This window comes from Alosa alosa, chromosome 2, assembly GCF_017589495.1.
Source record: "Alosa alosa isolate M-15738 ecotype Scorff River chromosome 2, AALO_Geno_1.1, whole genome shotgun sequence".
Taxonomy (NCBI): Eukaryota; Metazoa; Chordata; class Actinopteri; order Clupeiformes; family Clupeidae; genus Alosa; species Alosa alosa.
The window spans coordinates 2,810,542-2,835,454 of record NC_063190.1 but is presented as its reverse complement, the minus strand read 5'-3'; the positions used below and the strand labels follow the sequence as shown (position 1 = coordinate 2,835,454).

The 24,913-nt window shown below is 43.0% G+C and overlaps 2 protein-coding genes across 5 annotated transcripts in view; one reads left to right on the top strand and one right to left on the bottom strand.

Annotated features, from left to right (window-relative positions):
- The window catches only part of arhgef12b (Rho guanine nucleotide exchange factor (GEF) 12b), a 49,724-nt gene extending 31,137 nt beyond the window's left edge, over nucleotides 1–18,587 (top strand). For all 3 annotated transcript variants that reach the window (XM_048230375.1, XM_048230382.1, XM_048230366.1), the window contains 25 exons: nucleotides 209–314; nucleotides 875–1,012; nucleotides 3,740–3,772; nucleotides 4,969–5,086; nucleotides 5,345–5,453; nucleotides 6,081–6,332; nucleotides 6,946–7,096; nucleotides 7,981–8,016; nucleotides 8,662–8,819; nucleotides 9,150–9,296; nucleotides 9,675–9,760; nucleotides 9,962–10,087; nucleotides 10,831–10,945; nucleotides 11,370–11,470; nucleotides 11,843–11,920; nucleotides 12,027–12,102; nucleotides 12,950–13,117; nucleotides 13,276–13,363; nucleotides 13,703–13,780; nucleotides 14,176–14,273; nucleotides 14,481–14,747; nucleotides 15,065–15,289; nucleotides 15,748–15,932; nucleotides 16,067–16,139; nucleotides 16,323–18,587. In XM_048230375.1, coding sequence (XP_048086332.1) covers nucleotides 209–314; nucleotides 875–1,012; nucleotides 3,740–3,772; nucleotides 4,969–5,086; nucleotides 5,345–5,453; nucleotides 6,081–6,332; nucleotides 6,946–7,096; nucleotides 7,981–8,016; nucleotides 8,662–8,819; nucleotides 9,150–9,296; nucleotides 9,675–9,760; nucleotides 9,962–10,087; nucleotides 10,831–10,945; nucleotides 11,370–11,470; nucleotides 11,843–11,920; nucleotides 12,027–12,102; nucleotides 12,950–13,117; nucleotides 13,276–13,363; nucleotides 13,703–13,780; nucleotides 14,176–14,273; nucleotides 14,481–14,747; nucleotides 15,065–15,289; nucleotides 15,748–15,932; nucleotides 16,067–16,139; nucleotides 16,323–16,333 — 3,023 coding nt within the window. In that variant the 3' untranslated portion in view covers nucleotides 16,334–18,587. The remainder of the gene's footprint in view (nucleotides 1–208; nucleotides 315–874; nucleotides 1,013–3,739; nucleotides 3,773–4,968; nucleotides 5,087–5,344; nucleotides 5,454–6,080; nucleotides 6,333–6,945; nucleotides 7,097–7,980; nucleotides 8,017–8,661; nucleotides 8,820–9,149; nucleotides 9,297–9,674; nucleotides 9,761–9,961; nucleotides 10,088–10,830; nucleotides 10,946–11,369; nucleotides 11,471–11,842; nucleotides 11,921–12,026; nucleotides 12,103–12,949; nucleotides 13,118–13,275; nucleotides 13,364–13,702; nucleotides 13,781–14,175; nucleotides 14,274–14,480; nucleotides 14,748–15,064; nucleotides 15,290–15,747; nucleotides 15,933–16,066; nucleotides 16,140–16,322) is intronic.
- Nucleotides 18,257–21,888, bottom strand: cenatac (centrosomal AT-AC splicing factor). Of its 2 annotated transcripts, none has more exons than XM_048230393.1 (11): nucleotides 21,667–21,888; nucleotides 21,242–21,408; nucleotides 21,046–21,144; nucleotides 20,889–20,955; nucleotides 20,724–20,786; nucleotides 20,446–20,507; nucleotides 20,160–20,277; nucleotides 20,036–20,066; nucleotides 19,381–19,479; nucleotides 19,135–19,267; nucleotides 18,257–19,050 (listed from the first exon to the last, which is right to left on the bottom strand). In XM_048230393.1, exons 1-11 carry the CDS (start codon nucleotides 21,781–21,783, stop codon nucleotides 18,933–18,935), a joined length of 1,074 nt encoding a protein of 357 aa, XP_048086350.1. In that variant the 5' UTR covers nucleotides 21,784–21,888; the 3' UTR covers nucleotides 18,257–18,932. The 2 variants fall into 2 exon arrangements, with proteins under 2 accessions (XP_048086350.1, XP_048086357.1); XM_048230400.1 differs by having other exon boundaries at nucleotides 20,160–20,274.
- Between the last annotated feature and the right edge of the window lie 3,025 nt (nucleotides 21,889–24,913).

Below are 24,913 nucleotides of genomic sequence, written 5' to 3'. Positions count from 1 at the left end.
GCACTCACAATGGAACAGTAGCATTGCCGTTGATTGCTGCAGTCAATAAATGCATGCAAATCATTTGATGAATTCAACGTGTATAGTGCATAATATTAAGGGATGAGTCTGTGTGAATTTCGTTCATTTTTATGTGAGCCCCCAGTGCATAGCATAGTTAGTAAGTGTGTGTGTGTGTGTGTGTGTGTGTGTGTGTGTGTGTGTTCAGAAAAAAGGAGAGCAGAACTGCTCCCAGAGGAGACTCACAGGCAGTACGTGCAGCTGCTTCAGGACACCCTCCTGACAGACATTCAGAAGAACCTGGAAGACTTCAGGTAAACACACACACTCACACAACCCCTAAACACACACACTCACAGAACCCCTAAACACACACACACTCACACAACCCCTAAACACACACACACTCACACAACCCCTAAACACACACACACTCACACAACCCCTAAACACACACACTCACACAACCCCTAAACACACACACTCACACAACCCCTAAAAACACACACACACACACTCACACAACCCCTAAACACACACACTCACACAACCCCTAAACACACACACACTCACACAACCCCTAAACACACACACACACACTCACACAACCCCTAAACACACACACTCACAGAACCCCTAGTGTCCACACACACTGACAGAACCCCTAGACATATTGTAGGTCAACAGAGAACATGAACACAGTGTGATGCCTGGTTGCTTTCAACTTGACTTGACTGAGCAGACATTCAGCTTTGTAAAGAGAGTGTGTGTGTGTGTGTGTGTGTGTGTGTGTGTGTGTGTGTGTGTGTGTGTGTGTGTGTGTGTGTGTGTGTGTGTGTTTCTCTGTGTGTGTGTGTATGTTTTGGACCGACAGGCAGAAGCGCAGTATGGGCCTGACGCTGGGCGAGGCTGAGCTGACACGCCTGGACGCAGAGACTGGGAGGAACCGCGTTGCGCTGGAGAGGGAGCGCTCCTGTGCTGAACACATCATCTCCAAGATCGAGGAAGTGCTGTGAGTAGCCTCCCAACACACACACACATTTTACATACTTTATTCAATTCCACATTACAAGTAAAGTTTCATTAGGAATTAAATGTTTTGAATGATCAAACAGATTAAACCACATCAGCACATTGTTATGTATGACAATACAATCTCAGGGGTACAGAAAACATCTCCTTTTCCAAATAAACATGCTTCCTATAATGGCTGAAATTGAGCAGTACTTTACCACCTGTGCTTGTCCATCAAGCTTTCCGTTGGGCTTTCTTTTAAAGCCCAGGAAGTTGTCATCCCCACTGCATGCATGTAGCACTTTCCGTCTCTTAAAATCCAGCATTAAGGATGCTCTGGCCATTTGCCTCACGCTGGTGTCGTCACAATTCAGCATGTTGGTGAGGTGAGACTGTCTTGTGGCGGTATACTCCCACATGCAGTTTGGAACTGTTTTTTCTGGAAGATAAAACATCTGGTGGAATGTGTATTAAGACACAGCCATTTCCTAACCATATTTACAGTTTTGTTGTCCATTTCACGTCAGTACTTTCTGTGGAATATGGACATTTGCAAAAAGGTGTTGAATTTTAGAAAATGCTATGTCTCGTATTGCTTGTAGTTTAAAAGTTACACGCAGAGGTGCTGCGTGGATGAGGTCCAGTCTGGTCAGAGGTGCTGCGTGGATGAGGTCCAGTCTGGTCAGAGGTGCTGCGTGGATGAGGTCCAGTCTGGTCATAAACTGATGTGCCATGTCATTCACTTGTTGATTCCATTCTCCAGTGATGTTAAATGTATGGCCCAGGTAGTTATAGGTCTCGTGTCTGGAGGACACTCTGATTGGCTGGTCTAGTTTGTTTCTGTCTAGCAGGACTGTGGCCAACCAGCACAGGTTTCTTGTTATTAATTAATTTCTTGCTCTTATTTGTACGATTTGCTATGAGACAAACAATGTGTTAGTACCACCAGGCACAAACTAAGGCTAAGGAAATACTAGACACTACGTTGCTAATCTAATACTGTTGGCATGATGTTGCACGCAGGCATGGCCGGGGCAGTGGCCACTAATTGAATTCTTTTAATGTCATACATTTCCATGATGCTCACTGCAAAAACTGCTTATCTAACAAAATCTAACCAAGTGTTATTAATCTTATATCAAGATAAGTTAATGTCTTCTTAAATTAAGTCAAAATTATCTTTTGAGAGGGCGCTAGGTAAGTCTCTTCATACTAGAAACAATACCAAATAGTTTTTTTAATGTTAATATAAGATCAATAACACTTGGTTAGAATTCATTTTTTGCAGTGCTTTGACAAAAACCCCATTAACATCACACTGTTATTTAAAGACGGCATCTGTCATGTTCCTCTAAAGTGTTAAGAGGCACTACTAAATAAAGTACTCCACCGATTGATGCTTGATTGTGAGGAAATATTGGTATCACTGCTTGTTGGGGGCAGCCGTGCCTACTGGTCGGGGTTCGAACCGGCAACCCTCCGGTTACAGGTCCGAAGTGCTAACCAGTAGGCCACGGCTGCCCCCAACAAGCAGTGATACCAATATTTCCTCCTTTTTGACACATCGCAGGGCACAATCAAGCATCAATCGGTGGAGTACTGGTTCTTACCGGACCTGTAACGGAGGGTTGCGGTTCGAACCCGACCAGTAGGCACGGCTGAAGTGCCCTTGAGCAAGGTACCTAACCCCTCACTGCTCCCCGAAAGCTGTTAATGCAGGCAGCTCACTCGCGCCCGGGATTAGTGTGTGCTTCACCTCACTGTGTGTACACTGTGTGCTGTGTGTGTTTCACTAATTCCGGAGTTGGGAAAAATGCAGAGACCAAATTTCCCTCACGGGATCAAAAGAGTATATATACCTATACTATACTGTTCTCACTGCAAGGTTTCTGCAGCAGGAAGCGTGTTCATATTGCATGTTGCGTTTACAAAGCAGAGCCCATTATGTTTGCAGGCCAGATAGTGATTGGCTCTTAATATTTGGGTGTTAAAACATAGGCCCGGGGTTGAGATGGTAAAAGATATAGTATATTAGTGAAGATGTTAACTAGGCTCTTTTGAAATGGGGTCTTATCATGCAAAACATCTCTTCATTTCTCTTTCTTTCTTTCTTTCTTTCTTTCTTTCTTTCTTTCTTTCTTTCTTTCTTTCTTTCTTTCTTTCTGTCTTTCTTTCTTTCTTTCTTTCTTTCTTTCTTTCTTTCTTTCTTTCTGTCTGTCTGTCTGTCTGTCTGTCTGTCTGTCTGTCTGTCTGTCTGTCTGTCTGTCTGTCTGTCTGTCCTTCTTTCTCTCTCTGTCTCACTCGATCACACTGTCTTTCTCTCACACTCATTCACTCTCAGACACACACACGCACACATGCACTCTCAGGATTTTGGTGGGGGCATTTTCAGGTCACTGGTGGCTTGTGTGCTGAATGTTTCCAGGCCTAAACATGACAAACTGGACAGATTAACTGGAGATTAAGATGGTTTGATAGACTTTTGACACTCGTTCCCACACCGTCCAGATAGCATCACCAGCTCAGCATTCAGTTGTGGGTATTTCAGTTGTTTTGTGTTCATCATGTGAGTCGGAGCATGTCGGTATTGCTCTCACATGTTCTGCTTTGATGTGAAGGTAGATGTGAAGAATGCCCATCTCTTGACCGTAGGGACACATCCTTACTTTAATGCCATGGAAGTGAAATGCCTCTGACTTGTTTGTGTGCTTGTGTTGTGTTTCAGATTGACGTCGCAGCCCACAGAGGAGGAGAAGTGGTAAGCAGTTTTTTGTTTTTTTATATAAATTCTACTGTGCACACATTGCCAAACGAAACCATTTCAGTTTCACTTGTATTAAACCCATTTTCATTTCATCTTTACTTTAATGAATCTAAATGTTTACAAGTAATTATAGTAATTTCCTGTCTATTAGCCGCATAGTGTATAAGCCGCAGGACAGTGTTTTATGCAAGTTAAAAGAAACAACCATATTAATACCACATTAACTGCCCCCGTGTATTAACCTCATAGCTGAAGAAATTTTGCAAAATCAATGTATAAGCCGCGGCTAATAGTTGGGAAATTACGGTATAGTATTGATTTATGAACTGATGTCTTGTTATTTTTTGTTATGTTATTGTTATGTTGATGTATATTTATTAAACTGATTCATCTTTGGTGAAATGGGTCATTGTAGGTGTGCAGCTAATTGTTTTGTCTCCTTGAAGCAATGAAATGGACAGTGAATCAGTCAGCTATACTAACACTACACTATCTTTAGAAGCAGACTTGTTTTTAGTTTCAGTGTTCATAATCTAGCCATTGAACCATAAGTGTGACATATGCCCTGCCTCGCCCACAGAAGAGTATTGGGTAGAGTTGCATGGTCTGCACAGATGGTAGATCAGAAGGCCTTACAGTCATCATCATGCACACAATCAACAAGAATAGCTTTAGTGTTTATGTTGGCCATTTTTATTCAAATCTGTCTTCTGTGTAGCTTTTTGCTTTTTGTATTGGATTGACTAGGCTATATGGATACTACTAGCTCCTTCTGCTGGTTGGCTCTCATAGTACTGACATTTCTGTGATGAATCTTGCTGTGGGAGTAAATAAATGCACAAATACAGCCTAAATAATTGTATGTAATATTCATCACCAATCAATGAATTGTGTTATATACTTGTTACAGAGAGATCAGGTTTTGGAACTCTTTATCTCTAATCATTAGTGCAGTAATGACACATGTGTAGTTTATATCAGACAGGGTTATGTTTAATGCTGTTGTTTTAGCTGTCCACTTGTTATACCTGAATGTATAGCTTGAATGTTATTCTCTTTCTATAAGTCACTTTGGATAAAAGTGTCTGTTAAATGCATACATGTAAAATGTAAATGTAAGCTGACGACTGTAATGATGATGTAATGATGTGATGATGATGTGATGATGACTGTTTTGGGTTGGCCTACAGCAGCACGATGCAGTATGTGATCCTCACCTACATGAAGCACCTGGGGGTGAAGGTGAAGGAGCCGCGAGGCCTAGAGCCCAAACCCAAACGCATCAACTTCAACCTGCCCAAGATCAAAGTAGGCCACCCCCACTGCCCTCAATATGGAGTGTGTGTGTGTGTGTGTGTGTGTGTCTCTCTCTCTGTGTGTTTGTGTGTGTGTGTGTCTCTCTCTCTCTGTGTGTTTTGTGTGTGTGTGTGTGTGATTACCTCATTATATGAATCTCTTGTGTTTAGTGATATGAGAAGCTTGTAAGAAACACAGCACCATGGCACCTTGGGGACAGACCTGTCTGGGCACTGTGTGGTAACAGTGCTTGTTGTGCTCCTTTGAAAGGTGAAGGGCATCAAGCCAGAGAAGGAAGGTGAGGAGAAGGTGAAGAAGGCCAGATTCCCCCCTTTCCTGGGTCCTCCCAGACGGCCCAGTCGCATCGACCCACCCTCAAGTAAGCACTCTGGCACTGGAACTTTCACAGATTAACTGCCATGCAAACTTTTAAAAAATAAAAATAAAAAATAAAAAATATTTGCTCACACCCACCCTTTGAGTAGAAGGTGACTACTTCTGAATTTGAGGGGGGATTTTCAGGCGTGTAAAGGAAGTAGCCGTCTGGAATACTGTAGAGTCACTTCCTCTTCTTTCAGCATTAGTCTCTAAGAGGCACGTCACACAAAAAATGCAGCTCCTGTCATCTAACTGCCAGCGAAATGTTTCTCTTCCTGTGTGCGGTCATTTCCAACTGTTTGCCATGTATCGGGTTTTTTCTGTCTGCATATGCATGGCTGTCCAGTCAAGTGTGTGCTAATATGTTGAGCGTGTCCGGCAGGGGCCAGCCCTCAGCTCCTCCCCTGGCTTCCTCTGATGTCTAGATTGCTGTACAGGGGCATTGCTCTGAGCTTCCTCCCTGAGTGACTGACCACAGACCTGCTTTGCCTTTTTTGCCTTTTTTCCCCCCTTCGCTCACCATCATTTCTCCTCCGTGTGTTTGTGTCTGTTCTGTGTGTGTGTGCACGTCCGTGTGTGTGTGTGCGTGTGCATGTGTGTGCGTGCGTGTGTGTGTTGGGGCGTTCAGTCGGTAAAGCCATGGAGATGAACAAGCAGCGTCCTCAGAAGCAGCTCTCGCAGCCGGCGCTCAGCGTTACTGACCAGTCCGACTCATCGTCGCCGTTGTCAGCGCCAGCGGGGTTGGGAGGAGGACGCCTCCGTAGCAGCCAGTCCAGTGACGGCTCGGACACGACACACGTCAGCACCATCATGACCTCCCCGCCACACAGTGCCCCCGCTGCACAGGGCTCGGACGCAACCAGCCGCGACGCCGACTCAGGTGAGCAGCTGTTCCCCCTTCAACATCCACCAATGGGCCCTCCCCCTCTCTCTCCCTATACCTCCCTTTACCTCTCTCTCTCTCTCTCTCACTATCCCTTGGGTAAGCTTCATGCTTCCTCCTATTCAGTTTTCCCCTGAGATGTTGTCCCCTGGTTTTGTTTTCTTTGTCTTGATGTCCTGAGCCTGACTGCCCACCCCTCCCACACACACACACACACACACACACACACACACACACACACACACACACACACACACACACACACACATACACACACATACACACAGAGATCTGACCACATGCCCTTTGTTACATGGTCCCGCTGCTGTTTTCATTCTGCTATGGTCTTCCTTCTAAAACTAATGGGCCTGTTTCTCCTTACAATGATTCAGAATGAGTTTGTTTGTTTATTTATTTTTCAAACTGTAAGCCTTGTTCTTCCCCTGCTCTTCTCATGCCATAAAGAAGGCGGCGGCTGTAAGGCCTACCTGAAGAGCTGGGTTTATTGTGGAACAGCAGGCGAGCAGGTTACTTGATGTGCAGTGAGTGTTAAACTCTCCATGAAACTCTCCTCTTTTGTCTCTAACGCAGTCTTTTCTGATCTGTGCAGGCTCCACCCCCTCCTCGGCCCAGGCCAGACTCGGGGACGGCGTTCATCTCGGTGACCCCCAGGACGGATCCACGCCGGGCGCCAGCACCCACTTTGACTTTGGCCCTTGTGCCCTGGAGCAGCTGCAGGAGGAGGAGCCGGAGACGGACAGGTACCTACACGCCTGGCGTGCTGCTGACCACTCCGTGGCCTGGAGACACATTCACATTCACATTCACATTCACCCTGCCTGTGCTTTAGGCTACCTGTTCCTCACTGCATTTAACCACTTGTCACTGTTGTCTGCTAGATCTGAGTGCCACAGATGTGTATTCTCCTTTAAGCTAGAATACCTGCAATATAAGAGTTTAGACTGGATGGTGCTGCAGGGCGTGGGGCTTGCTTGGGGAATGAAGGTGTGATTTAAAAAAAGTAGTTAGCAACTTTAACTTTTTTAAAAAGTAGTTAGCAACTTTAGCTGACACTAACACCACTTGTTTTAATGTTTTATACCAGATTCTCTTTAGCTGGAGAGACACAGGCATTTCAACACAGTTTGTCCTTAAGATCGGGAAATCTCTGCTGCTGTTATTGCTTTGAGAACTCTGGGCTAAATATGTTCCCCGTGTCACTGTGGTTAGCACACACACACACACACACACACACACACACACACACACACACACACACACACACACACACACACACACACATATATATATATATATATATATATATATATATATATATATATATATATATATATATATATATATATATATATATATATATATACATATACATATACATACACACACATATATATACACACACACACACTTTATCCTGAGTCCCTGCTTTGTTTTCCACTCGTATACTCTCTAAATGGCCTCATTTGGAGAGGGACTGTTCTGTGGATCACTAGTTAAGAGGTCGCCGGAGCTCTCTCTGTTGGCTGACTGCATGACCACTGCTCCGCTTAAGTCCTCCGTCAGGAGGGCTCATTAGACCCATCTGGCATGAGACTCTAACCCTTCTGTGATTTCCTGCACACAGGACCCAGGACGGAGGCACGCCGAAGCCAGCCAGGAGGTAAGGCTCTCCCTCCTCGCACTCTCCCGCCTCGGACTCTCGGCCATTAGCAACCACACCCTGCGTTTCTACCGCAACTCACTCGCAGTCTTAAGACGCTGTTGGACGAAACATGAACAGATATTTTGTGAACAGCAAAAACATAGATAGTAATCTAGATAGAATAGTTTTCGATGTTTATTTATTTTCAAAATAATGTTACATTTGGATTACATTTTATAGACTATAACAGTCTCAGCTTCTTTGCCATGGAAGTTTGATGAATATGAACCATGAAACATGTGCGTGGTTAAGTAATTAGTATATTTAATAATACATCTATCATATTGTATGAGTTGCTTCTAGTGGGGTATATTGTATGTCAGAGTTGAAAGTTCCTGGGCATTGCGTCAGAACTATGACAGAAGATAATTACATAAAGGCTTCAAAAATGTCTAATCACTTCAGACACAGAAATCTGTCTGTCTTTAAGCCCTATGTTTGCCAGTGCAGCTGTGGGTTGTTGATAAGTAAGTTGCATCTTCTATAGTTTGTATCATATTGTATGGAAACTATTTGTAGGAGTATTAGCCTGCCAGTCTAGCTGTGGATGCTGCTGCTGCAGATGTTGCTGTTGGTGTTTTAAATGCTGTGTGGTCCCTTCAGGATGGACCCGCTTGGCTCGGGCGAGGTCCACAGTGAGGATGACCAGGGTGGTGAGGTGGAGCTGGAGCAGGACCCCTCCAACTGGCAGATGTCAGTCCCCCGAGAGATCCTGCAGGGACTCGCCTCTCAGGAAATCAAGCGGCAAGAAGTCATTTACGGTGCGTGCCGTGCTGTGCTCGTGTCTTGCGCATCAAACCGCCTCATTCACTTTGATTTCCAACCCAGTGCATCTAAGTGATGTTTGGACTTTAAATATAAATATCTTTTTTTATTCAGATCACTTTTCTTGTTTTCTTGTTTAAATATAAATATCTTTTTTTATTCAGATCACTTTTCTTGTTTAAGCATCTTATTATTCATTACCATTACAGCTGAACCAGTGACTTCAGAATATTCATTTTGTACTATATATAGTCAGAGTACGAGCGTTTTCTTTGTGATCTAACACAATGTGTTGTGTGTGTGTGTGTGTGTGTGTGTGTGCGCAGAGCTGTTCTATACAGAGAGGACTCACCTGCGTATGCTGCGTGTCCTTGACAACGTGTTCTATCAGAAGCTGAGCAGAGAAAGCATCCTCCCTCCAGGCGACGTCAAGCACATCTTCACCAACCTAGAGGAGATCGTCCAACTACACGGTACCCAAGTCCTCCTTTACTGGGGCATTGAGTCTGTGTAACTTTAGATTGCCATGAACAACGTGAGCAATAGAGTGGAAATGAGCAAGTGTGTGGTATTGTACGTGTATGTGTAAAGTACTGTATATCAAGAAGGAAGATTTGGTTATTTAGCCATTAAATGAGCTTGGGAGAGTATGAAGAGCAGGACATGATAGCAAACACAGAGTAGTCAGAGTGTAGAAACACTGACATTCATAGAATGAGATGCCATTAAGTATGGTTAGAACTGATGGCACAAAACACACACTTCTGTTGCAGTACTGCCCCATTTGTTGTCTTTTTATCACCATGTCCAAAACCAATGTCTGAAAAGGTTTTTTTTTCCATGTCTCCTAGCCTCCATATTAGAACAGATGATGGCCACCCGGAAAAAGAATGAAAGTTCAGTCATCAGTTTGATCGGAGATGATCTGCTCACATGGGTGAGAAAGACTCTCTGATCAATGTCTAGTCCTGTTTGTTCCTGTCAAAAGTATACATTCACATGAGAGATGTGCATATCCATGTGTCTTCTGTACATTTGAGTTACTTTATTCAATGTATTTATATTCACTAAATATTTCTCCCCATTGATCAGTGCATGTATCCATGTCATGATGTTGGGCGCTCTCTTCTCTTCACAGTTCAGTGGGACGGAGGAGGAGAAGATCAAGCAGGCGGTGGGCACCTTCTGCAGTAATCAGCCCTTTGCTCTGGAGCTCATCAAAAGCAGGCAGAAGAAAGACCAGCGCTTCACCTCCTTCATGCAGGTGAGCAGGGAGCCATTCTCACCTGGAGGACAGCAGCGTAGAGATGTGGGAGTTGTAGTCTTTTAAAGTTAGAAGAAGAATCGCATCCTGTGACTCTTACAGGTGGCCTACACCAGGCACGTAACTCAAGCATTCCGTTCGCGGAGTGTAACAAATATTTTAGAAGACTGATCTAATTTTTCGAGTGTACACGCTGCGATCACGTCTGGCCAGTTTCATTGATGAAAGAGAAAGCTAATTATTGTAGCATACGCTCTGCAAACGGACGTTTTCTGCCTAGTGTAGCCTGCCTGTTATTCAGAACTTCTATGAGGCATATCTGGTAAAAAGCACTTGTTTTTTGTTAGTAAAGGTTATTCCGATGCTGCAACCAATCAATGTCTCTTTTGATTACATTTAGTCCTTACTAAATGACCTGAATGGCCATAAATGGAATTGAATATGGAAGGACAGGTTGTCTTCATCATTGTTGTGGGTTGTAGGGTGGCTGACATGAATGATTAGTAGATGGTGTTTCCTTTTTTAGTATATTTGTTTGCCTGTATTGATGGGGCAGTGGAGAGCCTGACCGGAAGCGAGTAGGAGAGAGAGATGGGGTGGGATGGGGAGATCTCCGGGGTCAGACTCCAGCTCAGCTCCGCCGTGACCACTGCAGCCAGTGACGCCACAGTGGCCCCCACATGCTGTTTGTTGGTTGCTGTTTGATGGTGTGTGTGACCCGGGCGACTGCTTTGCGTCCACAGGAGGCCGAGAGTAACCAGCTGTGCCGTCGGCTCCAGCTCAAAGACATCATCCCCATGGAGATGATGCGGCTCACCAAGTACCCTCTGCTGCTGGAGAACATCGCCAGAAACACCGGTGCGGTGCTGCCCACACACACACACACACACACACACACACACACACACACACACACACACACACACACGGCTCCTAACAGCAGGGCCACACTACACACAGAATGGAGACACTTTTTTTTCAAACCTCTAGGGTGCATACGCCATCACGTCCGGCTCATATGTCATGTCTGGTGTAGCCAGTTTGTGTTTGATAAAGGGTGAAAGCGTAGTGTTGCAGCGTACGCTACGCAAAGCACTCCACATATGTTCCATGTTCCGTGTTCTTATGCACCACAGAGTCAGCATTTCCATCCTTATTGATATTTACACCACTCCATATTTGCCCTGTTAGTTTAACACGTGACAATAAACACAAACCCCACTTAGCGTGTTTATCCAAAGCTGGGTCTTACTTACGCTTGTGTTGCCTGTGTGGTAAACAGAGGACCTGGAGGAGAAGGACAAAGTCAAGAGAGCTGCCGAGTGCTGCAGGAATATCCTGAACCACGTCAACCAGGCGGTGAAGGAGGCCGAGAACAAACAGGTTATTACTATGACTACTATTACTCCTACTATTATTATTACTACTACCACCACTACTATTACTCCTACTATTATTATTACTACTACCACCACTACTACTACTCCTACTATTATTATTACTACTACTATTACTACTACTACTACCACTACCACTAGTACTACTGCTACTATTACGACTATTACAACTGCTACGACTACTACTACTATTATTATTATTATTATTACTACTACTACTATTGCTGCTACTACTACTACTACCACCACTACTACCACTAATACTATTATTATTACTACTACTATTACTACTATTACTACTACTACTATTTAGTAAGTTGGTCTTATCATAACTGCATGTCTGCCTTATTCATCCCAGAGACTGGAGGACTACCAAAGACGGCTGGATCTATCCTCGTTTAAGCAGAGTGAGAATCCCATGATCTCCGAGTTCAAGGTGAGGAAATGGGGATGACTCAAGTTAAGACCAGGCTCTTTCCAGAATGCCATTTCACTGTGTGTCCGTTAACATCTGCTGTGCTCTGTTATTGTTCTCGGGGTAGAATCTGGACTTGACCAAGAGGAAGTTGGTGCACGAAGGGCCACTGTCATGGAAAGTCAACAAAGACAAGACAATAGGTATGACCCAAACCACTGGCAGCGGTGAATAAAATGTTTTTTAGTTGTGTCATGCTGCCAGACCTGGTATCTCTTGAAAGGAATAGTTCCTTCCTGCTGTTTCAAATTCCTTGCATGTGTGTCCCAATTGAATAGCCTGATATACTTGATCACTTGTGTGTTAGCCATAAGTAGCCATAGTAAAGTGTGTGTAGTATTTCTGTAGGGTCAGTGATTTGTTTATATACACCGTAGGAGCAAATATATGAAGTATGAAACATCTATTTTTACACCAATTCTTTTCATTTACATTACATTGTTGTACATCCTATGTTAAATAAATCAACACATATAGAAAAGAACAGGAACCGACAAAAATATGGAGCAAAACAGTCTCATGCAGTGAATACTGAGGTGGGTCACTGCCTGTCCCTGTTACTGAGTGTGTGTGTGTGTGTGTGTGTGTGTCCGTGTGTGTGTGTGTGTCCGTGTGTGTGTGTGTGTCCGTGTGTGTGTGTGTGTGTCCGTGTGTGTGTGTGTGTCCGTGTGTGTGTGTGTGTGTGTGTGTGTGTGTGTGTCCGTGTCCGTGTGTGTGTGTGTCCGTGTGTCCGTGTGTCCGTGTCCGTGTGTCCGTGTGTCCGTGTGTGTGTGTGTGTGTCTGTGTGTGTCCGTTTGTGTGTTTGTGTGTGTCCGCGTGTGTCCGCGTGTGTCCGCGTGTCTGTGTGTGTGTCTGTGTGTGTGTCTGTGTGTGTGTCTGTGTGTGTCTGTGTGTGTGTGTGTGTGTGTGTCTGTGTCTGTGTGTGTGTGTGTGTGTGTGTGTGTGTGTGTGTGTGTGTGTCCGTGTGTCCGTGTGTGTGTGTGTGTGCAGAGCTGTACACGCTGCTGCTGGAGGACATCCTGGTGCTGCTGCAGAGGCAGGACGAGCGGCTCATCCTCAAGTGCCACAGCAAGAACCTGGCCGGCACGGCCGACACCAAGCACATCTTCAGCCCCATCATCAAGCTCAGCACCGTGCTGGTGCGATCCGTCGCCACAGGTCAGAGCAGCTCACGCCGCAACCACACAATTAGAATAAACACTAATGTGCATGACAAGGTGGTGGGAAGGGGGAATCACATGGAGGTTTTTTTGTATTATTATTTGTTTCCGAAAGTTCTATTAAGTCAAATAATACTGTAACTTTTCATTTGACAGACAACAAGTCCTTCTTCGTGTTGTCCATGTCGGACAGCGGTGCCCAGATCTATGAGCTGATGGCACAGACCGTGTCTGAGCAGAGAACGTGAGTGTCAGTAGTACACCAGTAGTGCACCCATCCCATACAGTAAAGTGCCACAGCTCGCTAGCACTCTGCTCACCTGTGCTGCTTCTCAACGACTGATATCAGCCACAGCACTTAAAGAATCCTCCATAGAAATGCATGAGCTTAGTTTGTAATGCCAATATGGCAGTTGTCTACACATATATCCCACCTCTTTCTGTATGCTTCCCCATTCACTGCCCAAAGTGCGTTACCAAGATGGCCGCCAAATGGGGGGACTTGCATATCAGGACTTTGCTGATAGTACACGATCCTCAATCCTGTGAGTGCTCATCCTGCTGTGCTCTGCTCTACCTGCAGGTGGCAGTGTCTCATCACCCAGAGGGCAGACTCCATGAAGATGAAGCAGCACAACATCATACCTCTACCCCAGACCGAGTGAGTGTCTGCATCTACTAGTTGCTGTGGTGGTCCTCTAACTAATACAGTATCTGATTTGGACTTCTATTGGTTGTGGCTGAGTCTTGCGTAGCAGGCAGTTTGACACATTAATCTCACGTGCACGTTTCAATATGGACTAATGAGTTCCCTTGTAGAAGACAAAAACATGATTGACTGTCATGATTTTAATTGACATAATAATGCACCAGTGTGAAACAGACATTAACTGTGAATGCAGTCAATTTTAAGCATCTTTGCAGGACTCGATGCCTGGAAAAGGGTACTTTGTGTACCTAATAATCAATATGTCTATAACCATCTCTAACGCATACTGAAAATAAAATGATTGCATATGTAAAATTTGATGCATGATTTTGTGACTGGTCCACCAGTGGTGACCGCGAGACTGTGGAGATGATCAACTCCGCTGGCGTTCAGAAACTCAACAAAGATTCCGACCGCATCTCGACCGGCAGCATCCAGTCCCCAGGTAAACCACTCCATCTGCTGGCCTTGAGCGCTCTTCTGTTCTGCTTGTTTCATTTGTCTCATGAGAATACGTTTAGTATGTACTGTATGTTGACATAGTTGTAATAGATGTGATTGGTCCTGTAAGTCTCTGTTACTGTCTGTCTTTGGCATAGTAGAGATTGTTAATGTTTCATGCCTGCCCACTCTTACTCCTCATGCGTCACAGAAAAAGACGTAGCATCCACCCAGGGGGTTCTGGACACGCCTCCTCCTGGGTCCAACCCCTTTGAGAGCAGTAAGTCAGAAGATGAGGAGGAGGAAGAGGAGTCACTAACAGTGCCACTGGAGGAAGAGGGGCCATTCCTAGACACTGACTTAGCTGACAAAGAGGCCTTTATCAAGCCTGGGTCATGTCCGCCGGTTGTTCTGGACGATGAGGAGCCTGAGGCCTTTGGCTTTCCCTCCTCCAGAGCTGATGAGGCCCTAAAAACATGTGAGTATGCCCCCTGCTGGTTGAGTTAGATAGCACAGCAAACACAAGCCATTATTTATCTCTGTGAGAAATAATACATTGGTCCCGAAAAAGGGACTAATGCCTTTTGTCTCCAATAGGTTTACATACATGTATATTTAGATTTACATTTATTAATTCTTATCACAATATTTTATTAGAAGGAGTCATTATGTGCAGTTGCTGACCTAAGCTTCAGCGAAAACATTGCTATGAACACAGCAGAAGCAGAGCATGTGTTAGCAATCCCACACCTGTGTGTGCTGACGTGGCCGCTGGCCCTTCTGTCCATCCTGCAGTGGCAGCGCTGCGGCAGCTTCTCATCACCCACATGAGTGCTGAGGAGGGGGAGCGGGCCGAGGGGGCAGGGGAGCACACGGACATGTCCGCACCTCCGCCAGGCCCCAAGGACAACGGGGGCCCAGCACCACCTGCAGAGAACAGCTCTGAGAGGACAGCGCCCTCGCAAGCAGCCGCAGAGTTGCCGTCTACCAACACAGCCCTATTTGAGACGCCCGAATACGGTGAGAGAATCTTCTATCTCTGTTCATACAGTATGTATATATTTGTTGGACTCATGCTTTTGTTAGGGTAGGCTGATCTGAATTCAGTGACCTGGGCATAGCCAGAGGCTGATTTAATCAGCTGAACTTTAGGAACAAAAGCCGCCGTTTAATTGTGAAACTGTTTCAGTAAAGTGAGTTAAATCCAGAATCTAATTTAAACTCTAGCGAGTTGCTCTGCCATTGCAGCTTCAATGTGATTTTTATTCTAGTGTTAAATGCCCATAGCAGGCTCTTTTTGAAAAGATGTTCATGTATGTGCATTATTAAACTATGATGAGGCATTCTATACTGCGGTCATAAATTAAAGAGAGACAATAAAACCGTTAGCCCCAATTTTTTTTATTACAATTAAGTCGTACAATTCAGATGATCAATAAATGCTCATCCAAATGACAAAAATGTCATGCTTGTGATAGCTCTTCTCCTAGAGGGATACGGGGGGTTTGAGGAGAGCAGCACTGACGATGACATCCAAGGGGCCGACTCGGATGTTGATGTGACGAAGCTCCTCTCATCGTCACAGACAACAGGCGTACCCAACCTCAGCCGGCAGGTCATGACCCACATCCGCCTGCTCCAGGCCAACCTGCAACACCTCAAGGTTTGGGCCACCCTGTATTTCCAGCTTTGAGGCTCTGAGGAGGAGTTGAATTGGTTCATCTGTCCATCAGCTGTTCTATCTGTTCCATTCCCTGCCTTTGCCCAACAAGCTTGTTTCTAAAACTTGTTTTGCAGGAGGTGGAGATAAAGTATCACGAACTTCGCCAAAGCCTCGCCGAAGCAGCTACTGACACAGTGGAGAGCAAAGGTACTTTTCTAAAAAAGTCAAATATTGGAGAAGTGTGCAGACTTTTTAAGCATTTACCAAATTATTTTTTTCCCTACCAAAGGGAGATTGTCTCTGTCATTTCTTAAGATGAGCTTATGTTTCAGTTCTGGCTGAGATCATTGTTTTTTTACGCAAACCCGCTTTGTTCTTCTCCTCTTTTAGACCAGAGTTAGTGATTCAGGGAGACGCTCCTCTGCTCTTGGCTGGAAAGACAAGCGTGGGAGGTCGGGGGTGTGTGTGGTGGACACTCCTCTCCAGCGTGCCCTCCCCCCTCTCCCTTGTGTTAACACACTGACATGGACACAGTCCGCTTGGAGGAGGTAGCCACGGAAGATGGCAGTGTAGTGCGTCACACGTCCTCTCCAACTCCCCTCCGCTCTTCCTCCCAGATCCTCCACTCAAACGGAGGAGCGCATCCTGCGAGCATCTTCTGTGCACATCTACCAATTCAAGTTACTCGGCGTAGCCTGCTTTCTCAGAGATCTTGGGGTTATATTTATTGGAATTGATGTGAATGTTGAGATTTCCTGATGCCTAAACTCACTGGTGATTTTCAGGAGACTTCTCCCATTTTATTTGAACCAGCTGTATTAGCACATAGGGAGAAGACTGTTGTGCTCCATGGTCTCTAGTCTATTCTGCCATTCCTTGGGCCTGTTCACATCGCTGATCCCTCTCTCCAATGGTGTAGAGAGTTTCAACAGGGCCTCTGTTGACATGAAAGGGAAATCTTCAGAAAGTTATGAATTCGTCACTGATATAAAGACTTGTTACAAGGCCAAATCAGAAACAAAATGCTGAATAATGCTGTCCCAGATTTCATATTGAACTGAAAAAAAAGAGGTCAGGAGTTAATTGTTTTTCAAATATGACCTCAGTTGTGTCTATATCACCCAATTCTACCGAGACGTAACTCCTTTAGTAGTCTGTCCTTTATAAGGACTACGTAACAACTTAATAAGCACAGCATAACACATTCATGAGGATTATGTTAACAATCTTTATCCATATTGTCATGCATGCTGCACTGTATGTATGGTGACCTAATCTGCCCTTTTCCACATGAAATACCTTGAATGTTAATGTTTTGTTATTGAGCACAATATCATGCCTAGGAAGAAAAGGTTTGGGTGCGAGTGGAGCTGTAATAAATGGCCTCTTTCCACCACAAAAAGCCTTTGATAAGACACGATCATATATCTCTCCTCGGCCTCAATAACCATCAATCACTGAATTGTAAACACAGGAATTAAGGAAGACAATGTGCTCATTTGATGTGGTAATAGTTATTGGGATGTCTGTTACAGCGGAGACTCATCTTGAATCAGGTAAAGGGAGGTAAAGGCGATTTTAGGCCAATACAATTTCTGTCAAATTCAGCGCATGTTCCGCATGCTTCGCTAGCGATCTGTTCAATCCCGTCGCAACAATTGTGAAACAAACATATTATGTGAGCGTTGTAATTTGATTGGCTGTTGACTTAAATGTCAGCCTTTAACCAAAATCGCAGACTCTGCTTTTAATGACCGAACATGTTGACTACTCTTATTTCAGTCAGATGTGCAGAACAGCATTCTGAATTGTTGGGTTTTCCCAAAGGTACACAACGTCTCAAGTAGTGCCCAATGAATAGAGGATAGTGACGCTCAAGCTCCACACAGAGTTTCATGATTGATTTCTTCTTATTCTTAAAAAGGATATCCAAAATAGGCTATCAGCACAGAGTAGTCAGATTAGAATGTGACTGGCACCATTTCAACATTTTTCATCAGGTATGTTGAAAGTAATGTTCACCTTGTAGACGGACAGACAGATTCTGCTGATAACATGCTGTGGAGCAATGCATTTTTCTTTCTCAACACAAATGGCTTGTTAGCTGTGTTTTGGAGGCAACGAATCCTTCGCCACAGCATCCTTTGGAATTGAAGCTACTGAAGATCTCTTCACCTTCACAGGCGAGGACAAACAAAAAATCTGTAAAAACGTGTACAAACATTGAAACGGTGTTGGCCGAACATGCAAAAGTCCCCATATTTGCAGGACCTGTTCAACCACGAGTTATTGGATTTCATATATGAAGAAACAAACACCAGAGCTTATGAAATGATGGTGTATGGTTTATTTTAAATGTAAAATTGTAATTATGAACACTGCCATCTCTCACCAGAAGAGTCCTTGAATGTGGCTCTTCTGCTTTCTACACCTTATGTATTGTTTTAACATAAACTACTAAGATGAAAAAAAGACTGCAAGGTATTCCCTAAATATTAATGTTACCTGTATTTTTATTATTTTGTCTAGATGTTCATGAGGTATTATATTTTATGAAGAACACTATTATGATCTTTGGCTTTCTGTTGAAATCATTAATAACTTTTAGTTGAGAGATTCTATTAAATTTGAAACTGATACAATGTCAAACATAAACCAGACTTGTCCTCTTTTTCTTCACTTCATCTCAAGATTGATCTGAATGAACACTGCCACTGCATAACATTACATTCTTTAGAAAAAATACAATAAAACTGATGCCTAGACATCACTAACTAAAAAAAAAAACACTGCAGGTACAGTATGATACATGAAAAACATTTCATATGAATAATTTCAAAAAGTAATGAGTATCTAATAACCAAAACAATAATCCAGTAAGTAAGACAGATGAGGAATCTTGACCTCATATGCTTGGATCATAATGACACTATACACTATAAACAAATGGATTTTAAGCCACTGGGGGGGAGGGGCATACATTTACTGAACAACTCCGCATTACTGGGAGTTAGTGTCGGTGTTGTTTGACTTGTTTGCCCTCTTGCCACCTTTCCCCCAAAGGCCGCCCTTTCTCTTTCGCCGGCCTGCCGTCCCCTCCTCCTCTCGAAACTGATGCCTGAGAGAGAAGACAAGCAGATCACTCAATCACCATCACATTCCTTTAAAACAATACAGTGAGGAACTGGAAAGGTTTCCCAACCTGGACTGCCATCGTCTACCATTGTTCCACACGCGACCAAAAGATGGTAGCCAGTTAGGATCTGTGTGTGAACTGTGGTCAAAATTGGCTCCAACCCGATTTGGTGGAAGTTTCTTTAGCTTGTCTTGCTCTTCTAGATAGGACGAGAAAAGTTGTTGGTGGTGTAAGTATGACATTCAAAGAAGAAGGATAATTGGGTTAATCTGCCACGTAAACAGGGCATGAAATAAGTCAGTAAAGGTTTACTTTGCTTCAAGAAGTCTTGTAGCGATGGCCCGATGTCCTGAACTGTCGTCTCTGAGCGACCCTCCTGAGGATCCTCTTGCATCCACGGGGGAACGGCTCCTACAAGGAAAGCCAAAGTTTTATCAATTGATAAAATCTTTGACAGGATGGACCTTTCCGGTATATGATTGTGGAGCTTGTGAACTCGTTTCTATCATTCAATACCCAAAGTTATTATTAAGATTAGCATGCTTGTTTTACATGGCAAAAAACTGAAGTGTACTTCCGCTAGACAACTCTTGCATGCATGTATGAGTCTTGTAAAATGCTTTCAGTGTTTCATTGAATAGAAAAGCGCTATACAAATGCAGTCTACAGTTTTTGTCATTCAGATATTGGCCAACTTTGTCCTGAAGATCTGTGTGCGTGCTACCTTCACGTATAGACCCTTTCAAGAGAGTTCCATTATCAGCATCATAGTTGGCCCCACAAGACTTCCTTTTTAACATTCCATATGTGATCTTAATGCAGAGGAAGTAGATTGGGGCCCAAATAGAACGTTCAAGCATTGTTTTTGTTTTTATTGTTGAAAGGGTCTATAGAAGGTTAGGATTTTATCAAATGATTTTTAACAGATCACAGACAATCTCCACAGCCTTTATGATGTCATCCTCACCTGTGTGGACATTTCCACTGCCTGAGGAGTCCTGGGAAAAAATAAGAAATAATGGCATTGACTTTTCTAATACACTTCTTAAACACCTACGTACTGTAACACAAACTCACTAAGAGAGATCTACCTGATAGCCGATGAAAGTCAAGCTGCTCTCTGTACCGCTCCACCGACTCTCCACCACTGGACCAACCCAGCTGGGCCCTGGCTGGATGTTCTGCCCTTGAGACCTTGAATAAGAGCTTCTTGACCAATCAAAACCCATGGGATTCAGAGGGTGTGCTTGTTCTGCCCATGAGGGCGTTGCAAATATGTGCATGTGACTTTGGAACGCCACTCATTTCATTTCATTACATTATCATTAAGCTTAACACAAAGTATTGATAAAGTAACCTAGAGTCTTGTGTCCTTACCTTCCCAAGGTCTCAGAATCCTGTTGGGCTTGCTCAGTGGATTGCTCCAGTTCTGGGTCACACTAGGTTTTATTCAGGAAAAGTCAACAATGGTTTGCAAGATCCTACCATACTGCATTCTAGAAAACCTCTTTTCCAGATCCAGCATTCACAAAAGAATAATAGATCGATCTCACACTCACAGGGTTGATATTCTACAGATCGCATTCCATGACACATATGAACACACAACACCCCTTATGATGTGGATACTGTTGTGGAATCCTGGAAAAACAAACCTCTATGACCGCATGAAGAACCTCACAGCGATGTTGCTCCTGGCCTCTTATAATGGCTGCTTGCTGTGAAAGAACAGGGGTAAACACACAATGTAAGCATCACCATAAGTAGCTCAAAAAATGCATATGACTCATTCATAAACCCCACATCAGTGCTCAGTTTACCTCTTTGATGTGAACATCCTCTTTCTCCTCAAAGTTTTCAAGAGCCTTGGCAACCTCTTCCTTAAACCTGAGAGAAACATTGATATATAAATATATCTGTCTGAGACCAGCAGTTAGTTTACTTATTAGGACAAGCAGTCAGGCATCATGAATTTACCTATCAATGTCCTCTGAGGGAATGATACATTTCTCCCTGAGCTTCGAGTCAGCTTTATTCTGCCACCAAAACTTGAGTGTATTTTTTCGGTGCTCTGGACTGAGGAAAGACAAGGCAGCTTTATACCAACTTATATAAACTTCTCAATGCGATTTTCAATCTTAATAAAACATTTCAGATCAACAGATACGCTTACGTGCTCATGTGCTCCAGCAAACCGCCGAACAACACGGTGAGATTTCCATTTGTAACATGCTTTGGCACCTCGAGCTCACAGCAGTAACACCAGAAGTTGCAGTGGTGTTTAGTACTGGAAAACTTCTCCACTTGAGGGACCTTGATGGTCCGCCTCGCTTCTTTCACCTTCCGTTAGAAAACGAAGTGCATGACAAATATGTTCAGAGTAATTTCACAATTAAGAAACCTGACAGCCTATCATCAAAATGTAGCCTTCTGCACTGCAGCAGTGATGATGACTGCTAACGGCATTAGGTGAATTATGTTTGCCGTGTTGCTATCACAAGACATACTAAAGCCTAAGACTGGTGTGGGTTCATTTCTTTTACCCGGCGAATCCATCATATGTAAGGAGCCTAACTTAAGCCTAACTGACAACGTTACCTTTTCCAAGAACTTCACGAGGACCACTTTTAGTTTAGCTTGATGACTTTTCCCAAAGACGTGCCCTCTGCCAGTGAAATCGGTCTGTCTGCATACAGCACAATAAAATGCGCCCATTTTATCTGCCAACTCTAACGTTATCTGTTATTGCACATAATGTCAATGTGGCGACATCATTTGTTTTTGCAGCAGCCAGAGAATGTCTAGCAGCAACAACACCTCTTCTTCTTCTTCTTTTTTATATGGCGGTTGGCAACCAGCTTTTTGGTGCATTACCGCCACCATCTGGACTGGAGTGTGGATCAAATGGTCAACCTACACTTTCCTAAATTCTTTTCAATAAACCAGTTACCTTCAAAAAAGAAAACAAAAAAGAAAAACAAACTTCATTTGATTCTCTTTGCAGTATATCATTCATATTTAATGTCATTTGGATTTCACCAAGTTGTGAGATCAATCTTTGTCTGGCTTGATGGTACTCAGGACAATACATAATTACATGCTCTATGGTCTCTTGACTATTGCAATATTCACACATTCCATCAACATGCTTTTTCATGGTAAACAATGTTCTATTTAATCCTGTATGTCCTAGCCTCATTCTGGATGCCACATCTTCTTCTTGCTTACTTCTGCATGTATTCCTGCTCCTCCCCACCTTTCCTTGAATACTATGCAGGACTTCAGCTTTGCTGTATTTAATATTCATCTCTATATCAGACTTCCCTGCTGCTTTCTTCGCACATTTATCTGCTAATTCATTACCTCCTACACCTATATGAGCTGGTACCCATATAAATGTAGTACTGATACCAGACTTAAGCATATTGTTGGCTAATTGCATTATTTCATATACTATGTCTAGACTCAAAGTGAAAACGTTTAAGGCTTATTAAAGCTGAGCTAGAGTCTGACGCAATCACAGCTTGCTTCTATTGCTCTCTACCCACAATCCATAGTCCTATAATTTCTGCTGTGTATATAGCTTAATCATCATTGATTCTCGTTCCAGATTCAATGTTTAATTGAGGGATAACATAAGCAACTTCCATTTTCCTATCAGTCTGCTTAGATGCATCAGTATATAAAATGACTGTTTCTTTATATTTGCTCGCAATGTAACTAACTCTGGACCCTGTAATGATCCACTTCAACATCCTTCTTTTCCTCTAATAAGCCCAAGTCTACTGGAACCTCTGACATCAGCCAAGGAGGAAACAACACCTCTTGTTCCGGTTAATTTGTGACGTTGCGCGCAAGAGTGATAGTAAACTGAAATCTTCACTACCGCCATCGTCAGGCTTGGAAGTTGTTCTTATCGGCCAAGCTAACCATTTTGAGTGGAGTTCATTTTATGGAAACCCTGGGGTCCAGTTTACATTTAATTTAGACCTTCATTTAATTGCAGTAGGCCTACATGAAAATGCAATGTAGCCTATTGTTATCACTAGGCTTCTTATTACAGTGCATGAAAAATGTTCTATTATCCAAATTGTATTTTTCATTTTTGTAAACTTTATAGGCCTACTTTTTTAAAATTTTATTTTTAGTCTTTTATGGGGCAGCCGTGGCCTACTGGTTAGCACTTCGGACTTGTAACCGGAGGGTTGCCGATTTGAACCCCGACCATAGGTTGCCTACGGCTGAAGTGCCCTTGAGCAAGGCACCTAACCCCTCACTGCTCCCTGAGCGCTGCTGTTGTTGCGGGCAGCTCACTGCGCCGGGTGTGCTTCACCTCACTGTGTGCTGAGTGTGTTTCACTAATTCACGGATTGGGATTAATGCAGAGACCAAATTTCCCCCACAGGATCAAAAGAGTATATATACATATACTTATACTTATACTATACTTTTGAGATAGGCTACACTCTTAAAACGAATGTGTTATCCCTGTCTGGACACAGACATGTGTTAAAAAATGATGCAAGTTGTGTTGTTTTCAACACATATTGTGTAACAAATAAAAAAAGGAAACAACACAAACTGTGTTGTCCCTATCTAGACACAGAGATGTGTTGAAAACAATGCAAGCTGTGTTGTTTTCAACACATTTGTTTTAAGAGTGTATTAACTATAAACTGATGTGCACCTGTATCAATTGCCAGCTGCTCAACAAGGCCCCCCTCAAAGAGCCAATTAAACTGATTGCACCTGTATCAATTGCTTTCTGCTCATCTAGGCCAATTATCTCTGTGTCTCTCCATTCTACAAGGATAAGGCACATTCCATCCAACTTTCTATCCATCCATCTTCTTCAAACCATTCACTCATCCACCCATTAAACTATCTTATCTAAACTATCTAAAGTATCTATCTATCTATCTATCTATCTATCTATCTATCTATCTATCTATCTATCAATCAATCAATCAATCAATCAATCAATCAATCAATCAATCTATCTATCCATCTATCTATCTATCTATCTATCTATCTATCTATCTATCTATCTATCTATAACATCCATTAAACTTTCTGTCTACATCCATTACACTATCTACATTCAACTTTTCAACTATGTTTTAGCCATAGCCTACAATCTGGCTCTCTTAAGACTACAGATCCTGTTCAACTGTTTCCTGTTTCTGCTCACAACTTTTTCAAAATAAAAGTCCTCACTACAATAATTCACAATTTTAACTATTTAAACTATCCAACTATTTAAATGTTCAGCCATTCCAACTGCAGTTGTCATCAGGGGTTTTATCATTTACTTGATTACTTTACTTAAGTATGATTTTTGAGTAGCCTATAGAGCCTATCTGTGGTTTACTTGAGTAGCCTATTCATATTTTTGGAAACTTGTGACTTTTACTCCACTATGTTTGAAAGACAAATACTGTACTTTTGACTCCACTACATTTGAAATATGAGCATGAAGTAGGCCTACTCTTTACTTTTAACCACATATGATTATTTAAATTCAATTATGCGATTGACCATCAAGTTCATTTTTTTTAGTAGTTTAATTTGAACGTGGCTGAATTGGCTGTGATAATGATGGTGACAACAGATTCTTCATCAGAACATCCTTCATGTAGCCTGGGAGAACCCAGGCGAACCTGTTCGCAATTGATTTTTGAGAAGTCATCTGGTTTTAACCAGGCTGTCATCCATGATTGTGAAATTGAAATTAAATTAAACAATCACTTGACACTCACCACATAGCTCTTTATCTTACAATACATCAATAAACGATAAATAAACTGAGTTATCTGGTTTTATATCCGGTAGTGAAAATGTTTTA

What these genes read in the sequence shown, in the direction of transcription:
- cenatac (XM_048230393.1), bottom strand. Translation starts at nt 21,783, where the DNA reads ATGGGCGCATTTTATTGTGCTGTATGCAGACAGACCGATTTCACTGGC. An exon ending in CCCTCAGAGGACATTGATAG is followed by an intron (nt 20,956 to 21,045) that starts GTAAATTCATGA and finishes TGTTTCTCTCAG; the next exon opens with GTTTAAGGAAGAGGTTGCCA. An exon ending in GATTCTGAGACCTTGGGAAG is followed by an intron (nt 20,278 to 20,445) that starts GTAAGGACACAA and finishes TGATTGGTCAAG; the next exon opens with AAGCTCTTATTCAAGGTCTC.